We start from the raw sequence: 15,719 nt of genomic DNA, 5'->3' as shown, positions 1-15,719 counted from the left end.
AAAAAAATATATATTTATATTGAAAAAAAGAATTAGTTCTTTGCTTGAGGGAATTCTATTTATTTTTTATTTCTTGTTAATTCGCTTGTTGTAATCATTTGTGTATTGTTTCTCGATTTTCGTATACATTCGAACAATTCGCCACAACAACAAAAACAAAAAACCCTGTAAAAATAGATGCCGTCCTTTCTATGCTTTTTTCATTTCTATTGCAAGAAAAACGCCTCAATTTTACCTCAACCGAAGACGAAAGCAACGAAACGAAATCATCACCTCGGCGTCTCTTAATTAATTCTTTTTTCTTTCTTAATAAAAATACAAAAATTGGATTTTTTTTTTCTCATTACTCTTTTTTTGGACTTAAAAAATTGACTATAATAATATACCTTCTTTTTTTTCCTCATATATAATAATAATAATAATATATATATTTATATCCATTTTTAATTTAATTTTTTTTCTTTTTTTATATATTTACCAAACATTTTAGAGCCTTAAAGTTTTTTTTTCTTTTCTTATTTCTTTGGTGAAATACGGGAAATCCGCTCCTTTTGTTTTTCTTTTCCCGGGAAAACAATACAATATATATATAACCCATTTCACTATATGTACAAAATGAAGAACACGTCCCTTCTTTCCTTCTGGTTATTTTCTTTTTTGTTAGTGGCTTAAAGCTTAATGAATAAACACCGAGTTTGTCGGAGACTGAGAGAGGGTTTGTTTTTTTATTTTCTTAAAGGGGATTTTCTTTTTTTTTTTGATATTAGGTTTCTTTTTTTTTTGTCCATCTCCGAAAAAATCACACATCAAGCGATACAGCTGAAGCCACCTCAATCGAAAATCAAAAGAAATACAGTTATAAAAGCACATTCGCTTTGACACACTTTCCTCTTTTTTTTTCTTCGCTTTCCTTTCGAATAAATATCTTTTCCCATATTTCACACGTATCGTATTATTACAATATTTAATAACAATTAGGTTTAAGGGCATTGCGTGTTAGGTAGGGTCGACAATATTATTATTAGGTTCCTTATTAGTTTTTTTTTTTGGGCTTTCGTGGAGAGATTAATACTCTTCTATACAAATTATTATTATTATTTTTGTTATACTCGCAATTTTCTTCTCGAGGGAATTCGCACTAGCGTATTATGTATTTTTTTTAATCCTTCTTCAATGAGTCTCTTTATTTTTTTCTTTATATATATATAGATGTGTTGTTTTCTTTTGTCGGGTGTTTTCCTTTGTAGCAGCTGCAGTTGTTGTCTTATCCCCTTAATATTCAGTAAGCGTATAGATTTGGTTCCATCTTCATCATCTTAAAATGACCGCGGTGATCCAAGACAGCGTCACGAGGATGATGAACGAGGGCAGAAGGGCCGAAGCGGCGCTTTCGGTCTCCACCTCGGCGCAAGACTCTAAACATTAGAAGAAGAAAACAATGAATTTGTTGCATAAAAACCTAAGAATATTAGTAGAACTTACCGAATTTTCCGTTGCTTGTAAAGTTGAAGGCCCAAGCTCCGTCTATTCCGGGCGAGATGTGCCTGTGACAGGACTCTGATATTGCCGAGAGTCTGAGAATCGGAGGTCCTCCGCCGGTCGGTGGTTTAGATCCTTGCGGAACTCCGGCGACTGACGTTGAAGGAGTTCCTCCGTCCTGATGGGTCACCGTATAGATGAAACAATATCGCAGAGTATCTGCGCTCTTGCGCGACGTCGGCGACGTGATCACGTAGAACGTGTTATTGTCCTGCCAGGAGCCGTGACACGTGAAGGCTGCAACAGAAATGAAGCAAAAAATAAATAATAATAAGGATAACGTTAAATTTGTATGGGCGGTTGCAACGGTTTTGATTAATTGTTTCATCATAGAAATGATGGCGTACCGTTCGTGGGCTGCTGCAGGCAGGCGGTTTTGAATTCCATCAGCTCGTTCGAATTGCATCCGACGGACAGGGCTTCGTATTTCGGGGTCAAACATTCTGGGGCTATCGGCGCATTCGGCATACTCTCCAAACCTTCAACAAACAAACAAAAATGAGTAAAATAACATGCTTTACAATTGTTTCCAAGGCAACAAAAGTAATAAAGTTGTCAATCTCGAAGACTAAATATTCTGATATTTTCAAATTAAGCTTAATGGATATGTTTTGGTCAGATGGATAAACTTACCAGTTTCTTGTTGCTGTCTACGTTTGCGTCTTTCTCCAGTCATCGGTAAGTTCTCGAGGAGCGTGAATCTGCCTACGTTCGGGCATTTCTTAGGGTGCAGAGTCGTAGCTGAATGTAAAGAAGGAATTAGTACGAAGTTGAAGAATGTAACTCTCGAAGTAATAAACTTACTTATCAAAGTGGTGAACGGCGTTGTTGTTGGATCGAAGGAGTTGCACGCATCGTCGGGATTATCGTGGTAATCTTCAGATTGCTGAATCTCGATCACGTGAGAGTCGCGCTTGTAGAAAACCATGCAGACATATCCGCTATCGCTGTAATTGAAACATCAAATATTTACTGAGCGATTCGAAAAGGGAGCATCGATTTGCGAAACAACGTACCATCCTGCGGTGATGTGCGCCACGATCTGCACCTTCTTCTGCTCCTTAGACTCCAAAATCGCGTGACAGATCACCCTCATCTCGGAGTTCTGCCGGTGCTGATCTTGAGACACGAATCCGAACTCTTGGAAGGCGAAATGTTGCTGCGGCTGCTGAGTCTGCTGACTGTTCCTGCCGAGTTTCGGCTCCTCGTCGAGGATTTTCAGAGTGGCGTTTCTCTGCGAGAATTTGTAGGTCTTCTTGTGATCCAGACTGAGCCAGGTGTGATGATCGGTGATCCAGGTGGGGAATTTGCATCTGTTATGATGGTTATCGACGGCGGTGAACTTCATCGTCCTGCTGCCCTCGTGGACGCTCTGCAGACCGTTGCAGCTGGCATCGCCGGACTGGGCGATGTGGTAGACCACCTTTCCTTTATCGGTGCTCTTCAGGTAAATGAAGCATCGGTATTGATCCTCGTCGGAGGTGAGGGCCCTCCGATTCCCCTGCGATATCTTTCCGATCAAATAACGCGTGGAGCCTTCCTTCCACGTGGCCAAACACACTAATTCCTCGACTGGAACGAAACGAATTTATTACATTTTCTCGATACAACAAACACCGTTCCATTCATTTCGTGTTCTCTTTTATTTTCTTTTACTCACCATGGGTTTCCGTGGATGGATCATCCAAACAAGCCTGATACTTGAGGACCAGACGGGAATCGTCGGTGCAGCTTTCCGCCTTGCTCGGTGGATCTTTGCAATCACCTGATCCCCTATTGTAGGAGAAGGTAAAAGGAGCACTCTTGAATGGACACGGAACGGGCTTCGCTTCCGGTGACTTTCGAAACATGCTGTACAAAGATGCGTCTCCTGTTATCCCGTAGCAGATCTCCTGCAAAGAAGCTTTGCTCTCGCAAAACGCTGCAAACGAACGCAATTAGTTATTGAAACCTCTGATCATTTCGTTTCTTGCACTCACTCTCTTTATATTGCAGAACGCTCGAGTGCTTCACGTGAATCGCCATGCATCTGTAGCAATTGTCCGCCCTAAAAAATACCAAATAACACCAATTTCATCAGTTTTATTGAAAACCTTTCAATTAATGTATACACCATAATTGAACATGAAATTGTAACTAATGAGAATTATTTAACTCTTTGAAGGAACAGAAATTCCTGAAGTTATAAACTAAAATAAAAGTTTTTAGGAGTTAAATTTGTAAAAAAATTTAATGAATTTGCTGATTAGATTGTTGTAATTCCTCTTTCCTGGACTTTTTATAGAAAATTAAGATACAATTTTTACATAGCAAATTTTACATAAAACAAACAACAATAATTAGTAAATATTAACTGCGATTATCGACGATAATTAGTCGTGATTTCGATCGAAATCATAGAATTAATGGTCCATCCTACTCTCCACAGCCCCCTCTCATTCGCATCGTGATTTAAATTAAATCGCATTGATTTTCAATTAATCCCAAATCGGATTGAGATTAAGCCGCAGCGATATTAGTTTACATTAGGTAAGATTAGGTGGCGATTGTTTACTTAAATGAAATTCGATTAGATTAATTATTAATTAAGCTCAAGCGATAACAATTTGTAGACACAACGAGGAACCTAACTAATTTAGGATTCTAAAACTGTTTCAATCGAATAAAAGAAATTTTTGTTTTTACCTGTCGTAGACCAAATATTTGTCTCCTTGCTCCTCGTAGCATTCGCCCTTCGTCTCGATGTACGTCGAGTTGATGGGCAAAGGTTGAGGTACTCCGGATTGGAACCACCAGCCGGCCCATTGCTTCGGGAATTCGCAACCACCTATAACAGATTACAAGGACAAGAAGAAATTAGTATTAAAAATAAATTCTCAACAATATATTAATAAAGTTCCTTTTCATGACAAACTTATTTTAGTAAAATTGCACAATTGAAAAAAAAAAATTGTAAAATACTTATTATATTCAATAAGCTTGAATTGTAACGTAACTTTGTTCACTTTGACACAAGCTGACAGCTGTCATTTCGAGAACCATTATTATTTAAACCAATTCAGAGGATCAAACCTGTTAAAAAAATGGTATATTCATGAAACTGTGCAAATGATGATTAAAACTTGTTTTGTCAACAAATCCTGTGTTTTCGGTTTGCGACCATTGGGATTTCGAACTTTCAGGTGTCCAAGGGATGCGTTAATTAACAAATAAATTTGTTGTCGCAAATGTAAAGTGAAATTCGCGTTACGGTATTTATAACGATATGCGAGAGATAGGTTTTTCTTTTGTATTCGAAACTTATAATCATCAAAGTTGTTCGAGTGGAGATCGCGCTGCAGTGTAATAATGCCGTATGTGCAGAGAGTGCGTCTGCAGAAGAGGTGTGGATGTGCGGGGTCAGAATAATAATTGAGATCCAGAACGCTTGTGTCAGGTGTTAAACGTCGGAAGTTTCGTGTGTCAAAGGGACAGCGCAATCGGTAAAATATGTCCGAAGGCTGCAAATGGGGGGTGGTTTGGATGGATGAAACCCCTATTTGCGTTCCACCGGAGACTAAGAGAGTGTTTGCATGTGCGTGCGTTGAAAAGGGAGAGGAAGATATATGCAAAGGGCAGAGAGAGAGAGAATGAATGAGGATCGTAGTAGTAGTAGGATACAGAAACCACCCCGCATAGTTTCCATTTGTATCATTTGATCTAATTAGAAAATCAGTGGTGTGGTTTTCCCTTTGCTCCGTCGCTTCTACCGTTTCGCACTCGGCATCGCCAATTTCCATTATTGCATACTGCCTCTGACCCTTTCCCTCTGACACAACCGAAAAATAAAAACGAAATTTACAAAAAAAAAGAAAAAAAAACCGGACGGACTAAAACGAGAATACAAGGGGATATATGTGCATGTGCAGAATGGGGGGTTGCAAAATAAAAAAAGAGGATGCAGGAACAATCCGATAAAAAGTAGCGAAAACAACTATAGGAAACGCTATAGACAGGAAATAATTGGGGAAAGGCCGGACGATGATGATACGCGCTTGCGTCTGCAACAAACCACCCTCCCCCCACGCGTTTTAATATTCCTGCGATAATTTACAAACGGATGAATTAATAATCGATCGTAATTAATCCGATAGAGCGGAAGCCCTCTGTGTTGCACTAACTTCCTGCTTTATTTTATTTTTTAATTCTCCTTTTTTTTTTCATTGTTCATCATCATCAACATCATCATCCACCCTTTTCTGTTCCACCTCCCACGCATTTTACCTCCCTTCCACCCCGGTATAATAAAGCTTGAAATCCGTCCCGGCTTACGTTACACGAATTGATGCTTTAAAAGCAAATTAATTTCGCGCATAAAACAACAAGAAAAGAAAAACTTGAATGATTTCGTTGGTAAACAAAATTTGTAATTTTTTTTTCTTCTTCTAGTTATTAGAATAACACTTTTAACGTTGTTGCATTTCGATGCCGGATGGTATTGGATCAATCGGTCTTCGCTTTGTAGCGCGCACCGGCATGGCGTGTCTTTTCAATCCAATTCCGGCGCGTCGCTTTTTACAGTCTGCATCTTCGTGCTTTGTACGGTTTTATTGCAATTTTCTTCTGCAATTGGAGTACCCTGCGACATCTCAACTGCTGCTTCATATTGCCTTCACTTCTGCTAAGACAATTTTCTTTGAATCGATGAAAAAAAAACTATATTAGATGCACTTGTGTAATATGATCCATTTTCATCTTACTATAAAAAATCTATAGAAAAATAGAATTAATTCATCCAAAATATATAAATTTGCTGTAATATTTTGTCGTATTAAAAATAAGCTTTAACTTTATTTAATTATTGTAAAACTAATAGTAAAGTTAGATTAAATACTTACTATCAGTATTAAAGACAAAAGTAAGGATATTTGAATAATTTTCAAATAAGCAGTATCTTCACATTTTATTTAATTACTAGAAAACTAATATAAATAGATTATATATTAAAACCTGAGAGTCGAACCGGAACCGAACCAAAAACCGTAAACATTTCAGTTAATATTTTGTTTTCATTAAATTAATTCATAATCGCTTTATTTCATGTATGCTCTTTGAATACTACGAATTATTTTTTTCAAATAAACAAATACATAATATACAAAACCATCAAGGAATAGGGGAATTCCGTGGGAACGCTTAATCATCAATATAAATAAATGTTCAATCACCACCAATCAACCACCGGCTAAAAAGAGAAAATTTGAAGAAGAAAGGGCAAGCACAAGTCTTGCGCAACTAACATTAGAAGAAACTGAAATGAAAGTGATTACTGTAATCATGTCTGAAGAAACAGCAATTTTATAAATGAAATCAATAGTAAGGTAAATAAAATTAAATCAAAATTTGATATTGTACTAGATTTTAAATTTTAACTAACCAATTTAAATTGCTTTTTTTCGATTTTAAATGAAATTAAAGAACTGAACCGGAACCGAATCAGAACTGAACCGAAATTTTTTGGACGAACCAAAACCGAATCTGGAACGATAAACATTTACTTGGAACGTAACCGTAAATCGGAACGAAATTAATTTCTGTTTTTGTGGTAATCACAGTTTTCGTGTAATAATTTGTCAAAACTAACAAAAAAAAACATTGAAAATAAATCATAGACTTTAAATATATTAATTTTTGTTGTTGAATCGAAATAAACATAAAATATAAATTTGGTTTTCGTGTAGTAAAGTAATTTTTATTGATTTCATGTGAATAATGTGGAAGATGTATGGCTTCGGTCAAATCGCATTTAACGTTTATCGCTTATTAATTGTAAATTGAAATATGATATGTGGAATACCTTTAAAGCCTGTTTAGCAGTAAGGTTTCTTTAATCGGTATTACTTTAAGTTATTTTACACTAAATCTCAATCAAATTAAATAACTTCAAACGTTATAAATACATCAAATATATATTTTTTCTTTATGTGATTCATTAAATTAGTTATACTTCTTATTTCATTATAATGAATTTTTTTAATTATTTGTTGTAAATCTGGATATTTTGTAAATTTTAAATCAAAATATTTAGCATTTTAATTTGGTTTAAAACAAACTGTAAACAGTATTAACTAGTTCTAATGGTAATAATTAAATTATTGAATATAAAATATCTTCAAACGTTATAAATACATCAAATATATATTTTTCTCTACGTGATTAATTAAATTAGTTATACTTATAATAATAATATTTACAATCAATTTCTTTTCAAGAAATAATTACTAATTCTTTCATTATAATGTAATTTTTTTAATTATTTGTTGTAAATCTGGATATTTTGTAAATTTTAAATCAAAATATTTAGCATTTTAATTTGGTTTAAAACAAACTGTAAAAAGTATTAACTAGTTCTAATGATAATAATTAAATTATTGAATTGAAGTTGTAATATTTCTTGTTTTTTTAATGTCTTAACTGTTGTGAAAATATCCAGAATCATTTGTGAAGTGGAAAGCGAGAGATTTAGCGTTTGAGAATCGTCGAAGTAAAAGGGGTTCGTTTCAAATGAACCGAAGAAAAAAAAAAGGATTGAATTGCTTGTATTTGTGGGGGAGGGTGGAATCAGGTTCGGTTAAATCGTGTGTTTTTGGGGCAAATAAAACGGGACGATATCGCACCGAGTTTAGTAAAATAAGCCGTCTTGTTGCTGCTGTTGTTTTTCTTCGGCTCCGCCGTCCCCCAAAAACCCCTTTCCACCAACACCACCCTCCTGGCGCCGGGGTTTAAGCGGATGGAAGAATTTACAAAGAGCGGATTAAAACAGTAGACTGCAAAAAAAGGGGAGCGAGAGAGATGGAGTAAAAAAATATAAATAAATAAATAAACAAACAGGGAGTTTTCTTGTTTGTCCTCAAAACCTAATCGTCTCCCGATTTTCGATATTTCTCTGCCGCTCTAACAGTTGCCGTTGATCTGCGAAAGAGATGACGAAATGGTGGTTGGGGGAGTTAGGAAAGAGTGAGCATTACGTATTTGGGGGGTAGTTTAATTCGCTCGAAGGGGTTGGTATTAGTGCGCCGCGACGTCGTCCTTTGAAAATACATTGTGTGTGTACATGATAAGGTGGTTTGTTGCGAGCGCACGAGGGTGGTTGGGTGGGGGGGGGCTTTGGTTGTGAAAGGATGGAAAGGGGTTTTGGTGCCGTGTGCCCCAGATCCCCGGTTGTCATAGTAATTCACTCGACTCAATCCAAACTTGATTAAATCTGATTATTATATTATGTTTATAACTACGATAACAAGGATCCACTTATTACTGCTGGATTGTACGCTCAGACTACTGATTCTGGCTGCCGCCGTCGCACGTACAGGCGCGCCCCATCCGCCTCCCCCCAAACGGAACGTGCATAAATTAATAGGACCCAACACCTCCCCTTTTCTCTCTCAAGCACAAAAGATACAAAAGACTTATTATTATTGCAATACTAAATAGGAGAGGCGGCGGCGGCGGCGGCGATGTTTTAACTAAGCGCAAGAGCGAGCTTTTATCGAATCCTCCAATTTTTCGTGAGGGCGGCGGTAACAGCAGAAGCAGCGAAATTAGCGAATCTCTTGTGTTCCTATAAATATATGATGACGGTACGTCTGGGCTCTGCATTACAAAGGATTATATCGGCGGAGGATGGAGCAAAATGGAATCTCTTCCTCCCCCAAATTCTAAAAACCCTCACTCTCTCTACACCCAACATCAAATTTAATATTCCTTTTGAACATCTGCCTTCCTCTTCTCTCTCTTTTTTTTTACTTCATGCCATAGGTGCCATTTAACATCCACTTTTTTTTTCTTTTCGTCTTACTCTAATTTGCTTCCGAAATTAATTTGCCCTTACGGCACTGAATTTCTGTTGCGTAATCCGCTTTCTCCCCGGGGGAGACGTTAAGTCTCCGCTATTCATACGGAACGATGGGAAGAAGAAGTAAGGGGGAAAAAGAAACAAGCGGAATGTAATTTCTGTACCGGCGCGGGACGCGAATTAAAAAACACTTTGCGAGAAATTTATTTTAGACCCGTGTATAGGTTTTTTCTTTTCTTTTTCATTTCGTCTTCGTTTTGGTTTCAATTGTTGCATTAAACTTGAAACGACATCAGCATTTTAATCTGTGGGAAAACAAGAGATTTCATTATGTCTCCTTCTTAAGAAGAAAAATAAAGAAAATCCATTAAAACTGAATCAGTATATAGAAACGAAATGAATAAGAAATTATTCTCTATCTTAACTACTCTTAACTCTAACTTAGCTACAAAATCAATTTCAGATTTTTTTAAATTTGTTATAATAAATTATTACAAAGTAGTAAAAAATTTAATTAAAATTATATTAAAAAAAATCTGATTTAATTAAACAATTTATTTAATTAAAATAAAATTTAATTAATGAATTTATAAAACAAAATAGAATTAATTCCATTAAATCGTTTAATAAATTCCTGAATGCATCGGCAACCATATTAACAACTTCAGTATTTTAATTATTAATAATACAATTGGTATTACGTGAATTGTTTGTTATGTTATGTCACTAATGAAACAAAAGTAACGAAAATAATCAGTTTGAATAACAATAAGAAAATCGAATAAAAATTTAGAAAACTCCGTTGATAAGTAAAACAATAAATCGTAAGTAATTAATTTAAGCTAATTTGCAAAATAAAAGTATTGATTTATTTTAGGTTACTTCTATTCTTGATTTTTGATGATATGATGAAACTACTGGATTTTTATCTGAAGCCAATATAATATTATTACTTGAAGATTTGATAGCTGTAAAAGCTTTCACATTGCATTGGATTATTTGAGGTAAGTTTTTTTTATAATAAATGTTATTATCGCCACAATATGTCACCATCGTCATTACGTAATGTGACATATATTAATAGACTACTACGATATAGTGGTGGCACATCTGCTACGCCAAATCATATTAAAATGATTGCATCAATTATATTATGATGTAATATATTGGAGTCAATTGCATTGATTGAGTGGATTAGTCAAGAAATTAAATTATATAAGTTAACTTACACTTAACATTACTTTAGGTAAGAATTAGCAAGTGTATTTGTTAAAAAATATTTATAATTAGATATATACTAATAAAACATTATTTCCATCCAGAGCCGTAGTAAAGATAGGGGCGACGGCCACAGGCGCATGAAGCGTAGGGGCGCAAATTATATATTTAGCCCCAAACGAAAGATTTCCTTGCTACGGCTTTTCCCACCACTAGTTATAATTTACAATGAAAGTAAACTGGAAATAGATAATTGAAATGAAAACATTATTTTGGAATTGGCAGTTGTTGATTGAACAAATATAATGAATTATTTTGTTAGCAACAGGATTAATAATAAGCTGCGGAGTGTTGATTACGAACCAATGCTTTTTCCGGCGGAGTCGGTTTAAGTTGCGATTAATGAAAATCCGATTTGCAATAACACACACACAAAAAAAAATGAAAGTGGTTTTAATTTAATTGCGAATGCATAAATCAAAATATTTGCTGGGCGTGTGGAGAATGCGGTAATACGTACGTACATGCGAATATATTTTATAAACGTTTATTATCGAAATGCTGGGGTAGTCTGTAATTACGAATTGATCAGATAATCAATGTCCGGATGGAAACATGCATTGACTGGGTCTTCCGTAATTAGCATCACACTGAGTTTTGTCGGGGAAAATTATAGTCTCTGTACACGTATTTGCTAAATAATTAGCGGATGAATGATCATCGCTAACTATACTACAATCTCTCTCTCTCTCTCTGCACATCTCTATATAAATATATCTGACTCTCTCTCTCTATTTCTCTTTTCATTAACATGGAATATATACTACTACACACATCCACATCCCAATTCCATGGAATAGAGTATCCGAGTTCCGAGAAACAAACAATCCGGTATGAATTTTAATTAATATTTATTCAACATTCGTTCGTATGCGCTGACCCACTAAACACGGTTTGCTTTAATTAATGTAATAATGAAAAGTAAATAACATTCTTTTTTTCTCTCGTCCTTCTCCTTCCGACTTCCGGTTCCTGTCGGTTATGTGGGAGACACCGGCGCCTCCGCCTTTAAAGGAGAGAGAGTAAAAAAAAACGATGAGGTAGAGTGGAGGGAAGATACGAGCCCGAACGAGAAAAAGAAATTAACGTTTCAATTCGCAGGCTCTGCACCGTTCCTGCCGTGGCCTCCATCTCCAGCAGCCTGCAGTTAAGAGCTTATAAAGTAAAGACTTTATTAAAGGGAAGCTCGTCTAGGGAAGAGGAGTGAGAGAGAGAGGAAATGTATACGTATATAGATATAACGAAAGAGAAGGCGGGGGACTTTTGCTCTGCTCCTCGGAAAAATACACACAGTGAAAAATAAGGGTCCTTGACGCGCGAGGAGGACTCTCGCTTCTTGTATCTTTGTAGTTATCCTTTCTCCTCTGCAATTGTCCTTTGAGGATAGGAGTGGATCAGTGGCTCACTTTTAGCCTTCTCCAGATTAGATTTATCATTGATATCAGTTAATATTCAAAGAAGATCCAACGATTACTCGGTTCATCCACTATAATGTCAAACGGTATTACAAACCATATAGATTTGTTCTGAATAAAATAAAGTTTGTTCAGATTTTCAGTTACATTTATACCATATAATTATTCTTGAATCATAATATTAACTATTGTTGTCATAATTCATTTGATAAAAAGTAAATTGAGCTAAAACTTAGCACTATGCTGCGTGCGGCGGATATATCCGCCCTATCTTTTCCACAGGATAATATCAAAAATATTATAATTTAAATTCAAAGAATACTGTATATGTATTCAATGTAACTTTGCGAACTGACATCAAAAATGCGAATATATAAAGAAAATTCAATAAATCCCTGGTGATTTTCGATAGGCTTCGCTTTATACATTGATAATCCAATGAAGACCATAGTAAAAAGGACGGTTGTTAATTATTCGGTGCATGGAGATTTCACCGCGTTATGTAAGTTTTCCTTTTTAACTACTGCGGGGCGGTGGAAGCGCAAGCAATTTTTTTTTCCAAAGTAGAAATCGATGCGTGCCGCATTTATTGGTCATTTTATGGCCGCCCTCCTTGCGCCACAATAAAAGTCTTCGCCGTCGCCGGAGGTGGCAATAATTGTGAATTGCACTCGAATGAAACAGCAATAAAAGAGAAAATATAGAAAAATATGGTAACATTTTTTTTTTACTTATTACCCCAAAATCTATTAATTTATGCCGAAATTACCCCAGTATGATGGATGTGAAATCTAATATTGAATATAGATACAAAAATTATTACCACAGAGTGAATTCTTATATTTTTCATGAATTTTAATTGCTGAATACCTTAAGAATTCACTTTTACCCCATTCAGGGTAAATTATCCAGGTTCACCAACCCCTGTGCTAGGTGTACCAACTAAACTGATGATAGTAGAACAGTCTTTTTTTTAAATATTTATTATTTAAAACATAAAAATTTAAACAAATTTACTTGAAATTTACATCAAATTTAAAATTACTTATTTGAAGAAGTAGACTAGTTTTTCATAATTGAAGCTGAGACTTTTCTAAAATATTTCAAATCCATCATATGTTAAATTATTTATTTGTTCGAAGTTTTAGGAAATTTGTCGTTTTTTTGTTGGTAAATTTTATATTCTCAAACAATTATTGATTAAATTTCTAAATTAATACGATAATATATAAATTTTTGTTGCCAACTGAAAAACAACTGCAAAAACATTTTTAGGAAATATTTTTCCTAGGTTGTCTGTAGACTGAGAAAGAAGCAGTGAAAACAAAATAGAATAAATAGGGGGGTGGATGTCGTGCACGTAAAAACATATGCCGGAGAGATTTTCCAGAACAAAAGGGTTGCAAATTGGTGCGAGCGAGACGGAGCGCGAGGGTTGCGGCGCCCGCTATGATATTATAATTAACTTAGGGTAGCAATGGTGTAATTTAGACAAGACCGCTACAATCACGGCTAATTGCGCTAATGCGGTTTGGGGTGTAGGGTGTATGTGTGCGTCTCTGTGTGTATGCGCGCACGTCTCTGTATTTGTATATGAATGTGCCGGAGTGTATGTGTGCGCGCTGCAACTGCGAGAGAGGGCTTTTCAACTACAAAGTATGAAATAGAATATGAAAAAGCGAAGGCAAAGGAAAGTATTAATACGAAGACAAACTGCCGTAATTCCTAATTTGGAAGCTTTCAAAACGCCTCCCTCGTGCAGACGTATTCACAGCAAGTTCGCACGAATAAAAAAAGTTAAAAAAAACAAAATCTACTCAAATCAATAAAAAATGAACATTTTATTTATAAGACTAACCACAGCGCTAAATCGGTTATAGCCTTGAGGCCACAATTTTGCTTTTTGAAGAGGGTGCATTATTCTTAACGAGCGCCCTTTCCCTTGTATTTTCTGTTGAAGAAGGGCGAATTTACGCCAAATTTCTTAGTGCGGTCCTACATATTAATGTAACTACGAAAAATTACATAAAAAACGAAACATAAAAAAATAGAATCAAAAGTAAAATGTTATTAAAATCATTAATATTTTTATTAACATTCTGTTTATTATCCTAATTAGACTTAAGTAGCTTAAGAAAGTATAGTTAATTATTAGTTAACCTATAAAAAAAAATATTGAAACAGCAACAAATTAACTTTTTACTATGAATTCAATTTGTTTTCTATTAAAAATCTCTATTTTGAATATGGCAAAAATTCGAATTGAGTTTGCATGTAAACACGGCTCTGTTGATACGTACATTGATATATGCAGATGGAATCAATTAATAATGAAATTAAAACCAAATAAAACTCGTAAATTTATTTATTTATATTTTGTATTTTTTTTTTCATTTATTTATAGAAAAACAAAATTTTTCGTGTACACGTCCAATATCAAAATGATTCATTTTAATCTTGGATTACGGCCATCCGGTCGCGTCCGAAATGGCTTTTTGGAACATAAAACACGCTCGCATTTGAATATGTTGTATTTATTCAACGTTTATTGATACACATTGAATAAACATAAATAAATTATGCGTCCGTGCATGCGGAAAACCCGCCCGCAGCTGACTTGATTTATACATTACCACTTATTATTATTGCAAATCGAAAGAATTAATAGTTTTTTTTTTGTATATATGTTGTTTTGTTGACTGTATTGAAATTGTTTGTATTCTCGTATTTACTTTATGTTCCAGTTTGTGTATCCGATAAATTCGTGACTAGATATAATTTTTAACATGTTTTAATCTACATTTGTTAGTTTAGTTAAACATAGTTTAATATCTAATTAAAATGAAGATAAAATCACGTGATTGAAGAAATTTCAGTTAAAAACTAAGTCTTTATATTTTTATAATTTTTCGAATTAGAAAATAACGTTATTTTTACCTAAAAAAGAAAAAAAATAGATATAAGTTTTATTCATTTATTCATTTTTATTATGAACTATTTGATTATCATGTGATTTCAAAAGTTTCATTCAATGTAATTATTAACAAAATAAATAACTAAGTAAATCGTGTGAAAATTACGTAATTTTCTAATATAATGCAACCTTTTTGAGAAACTAGTTAAACTTTATTTAATTTTAGTTTGAAAGTGCACTAAATAAAAAAAAATGTATGAATTTCAAAGAAACAAAAATTTCAAATTGAATTCAAGAGAAAAATCTTGAATCGAGTCTCTCTGTATATTTTGGTATTTCCTTTTTGATAACTAAAAATTAGATAATTTTCTAATATAATTCAACAATTTTGATAACTAGTTTTATTTGGTTTTAATTTAAAAATATGTATAAATTTCAAAGAAACAAAAATTTCAAACAGAATTGAATTCAAGAGAAAAATCTTGAATTGAGTCTCTCTTTATATTTTGGTAGTTCCTTTTTGATAAGTAAAAATTACATAATTTTCTAATATAATTCAACAATTTTGAAAAACTAGTTAAGTTTTATTTGGTTTTAATTTAAAAATATGTGCGAATTTCAAAGAAACAAAAATATTAAACAGAATTGAATTCAAGAGAAAAATCTTGAATCGAGTCTCTCTTTATATTTTGGTAGTTCCTTTTTGATAAGTAAAAATTACATAATTTTCTAATATAATTCA

General features: G+C 34.2%; 1 protein-coding gene across 1 annotated transcript in view; it reads right to left on the bottom strand.

The window, feature by feature from the left end:
• Positions 1 to 1,036: 1,036 nt before the first annotated feature.
• LOC108556627 overlaps positions 1,037 to 15,719 on the bottom strand; it is a 91,102-nt gene continuing 76,419 nt past the window's right edge. The window contains exons 2-10 of the mRNA XM_017912812.1: positions 4,225 to 4,366; positions 3,519 to 3,586; positions 3,200 to 3,460; positions 2,556 to 3,111; positions 2,344 to 2,486; positions 2,173 to 2,280; positions 1,887 to 2,018; positions 1,483 to 1,776; positions 1,037 to 1,415 (exon numbers count right to left, since the gene is read on the bottom strand). Of these exons, the coding sequence (XP_017768301.1) occupies positions 1,312 to 1,415; positions 1,483 to 1,776; positions 1,887 to 2,018; positions 2,173 to 2,280; positions 2,344 to 2,486; positions 2,556 to 3,111; positions 3,200 to 3,460; positions 3,519 to 3,586; positions 4,225 to 4,366 (1,808 nt within the window). The 3' untranslated portion in view covers positions 1,037 to 1,311. The remainder of the gene's footprint in view (positions 1,416 to 1,482; positions 1,777 to 1,886; positions 2,019 to 2,172; positions 2,281 to 2,343; positions 2,487 to 2,555; positions 3,112 to 3,199; positions 3,461 to 3,518; positions 3,587 to 4,224; positions 4,367 to 15,719) is intronic.

Source organism: Nicrophorus vespilloides, unplaced genomic scaffold, assembly GCF_001412225.1.
Source record: "Nicrophorus vespilloides isolate i.1.1-1 unplaced genomic scaffold, Nicve_v1.0, whole genome shotgun sequence".
Classification (NCBI taxonomy): domain Eukaryota; kingdom Metazoa; phylum Arthropoda; class Insecta; order Coleoptera; family Silphidae; genus Nicrophorus; species Nicrophorus vespilloides.
The sequence above is the reverse complement of the archived record's forward strand: the minus strand, read 5'-3'. Positions and strand labels throughout refer to the sequence as shown.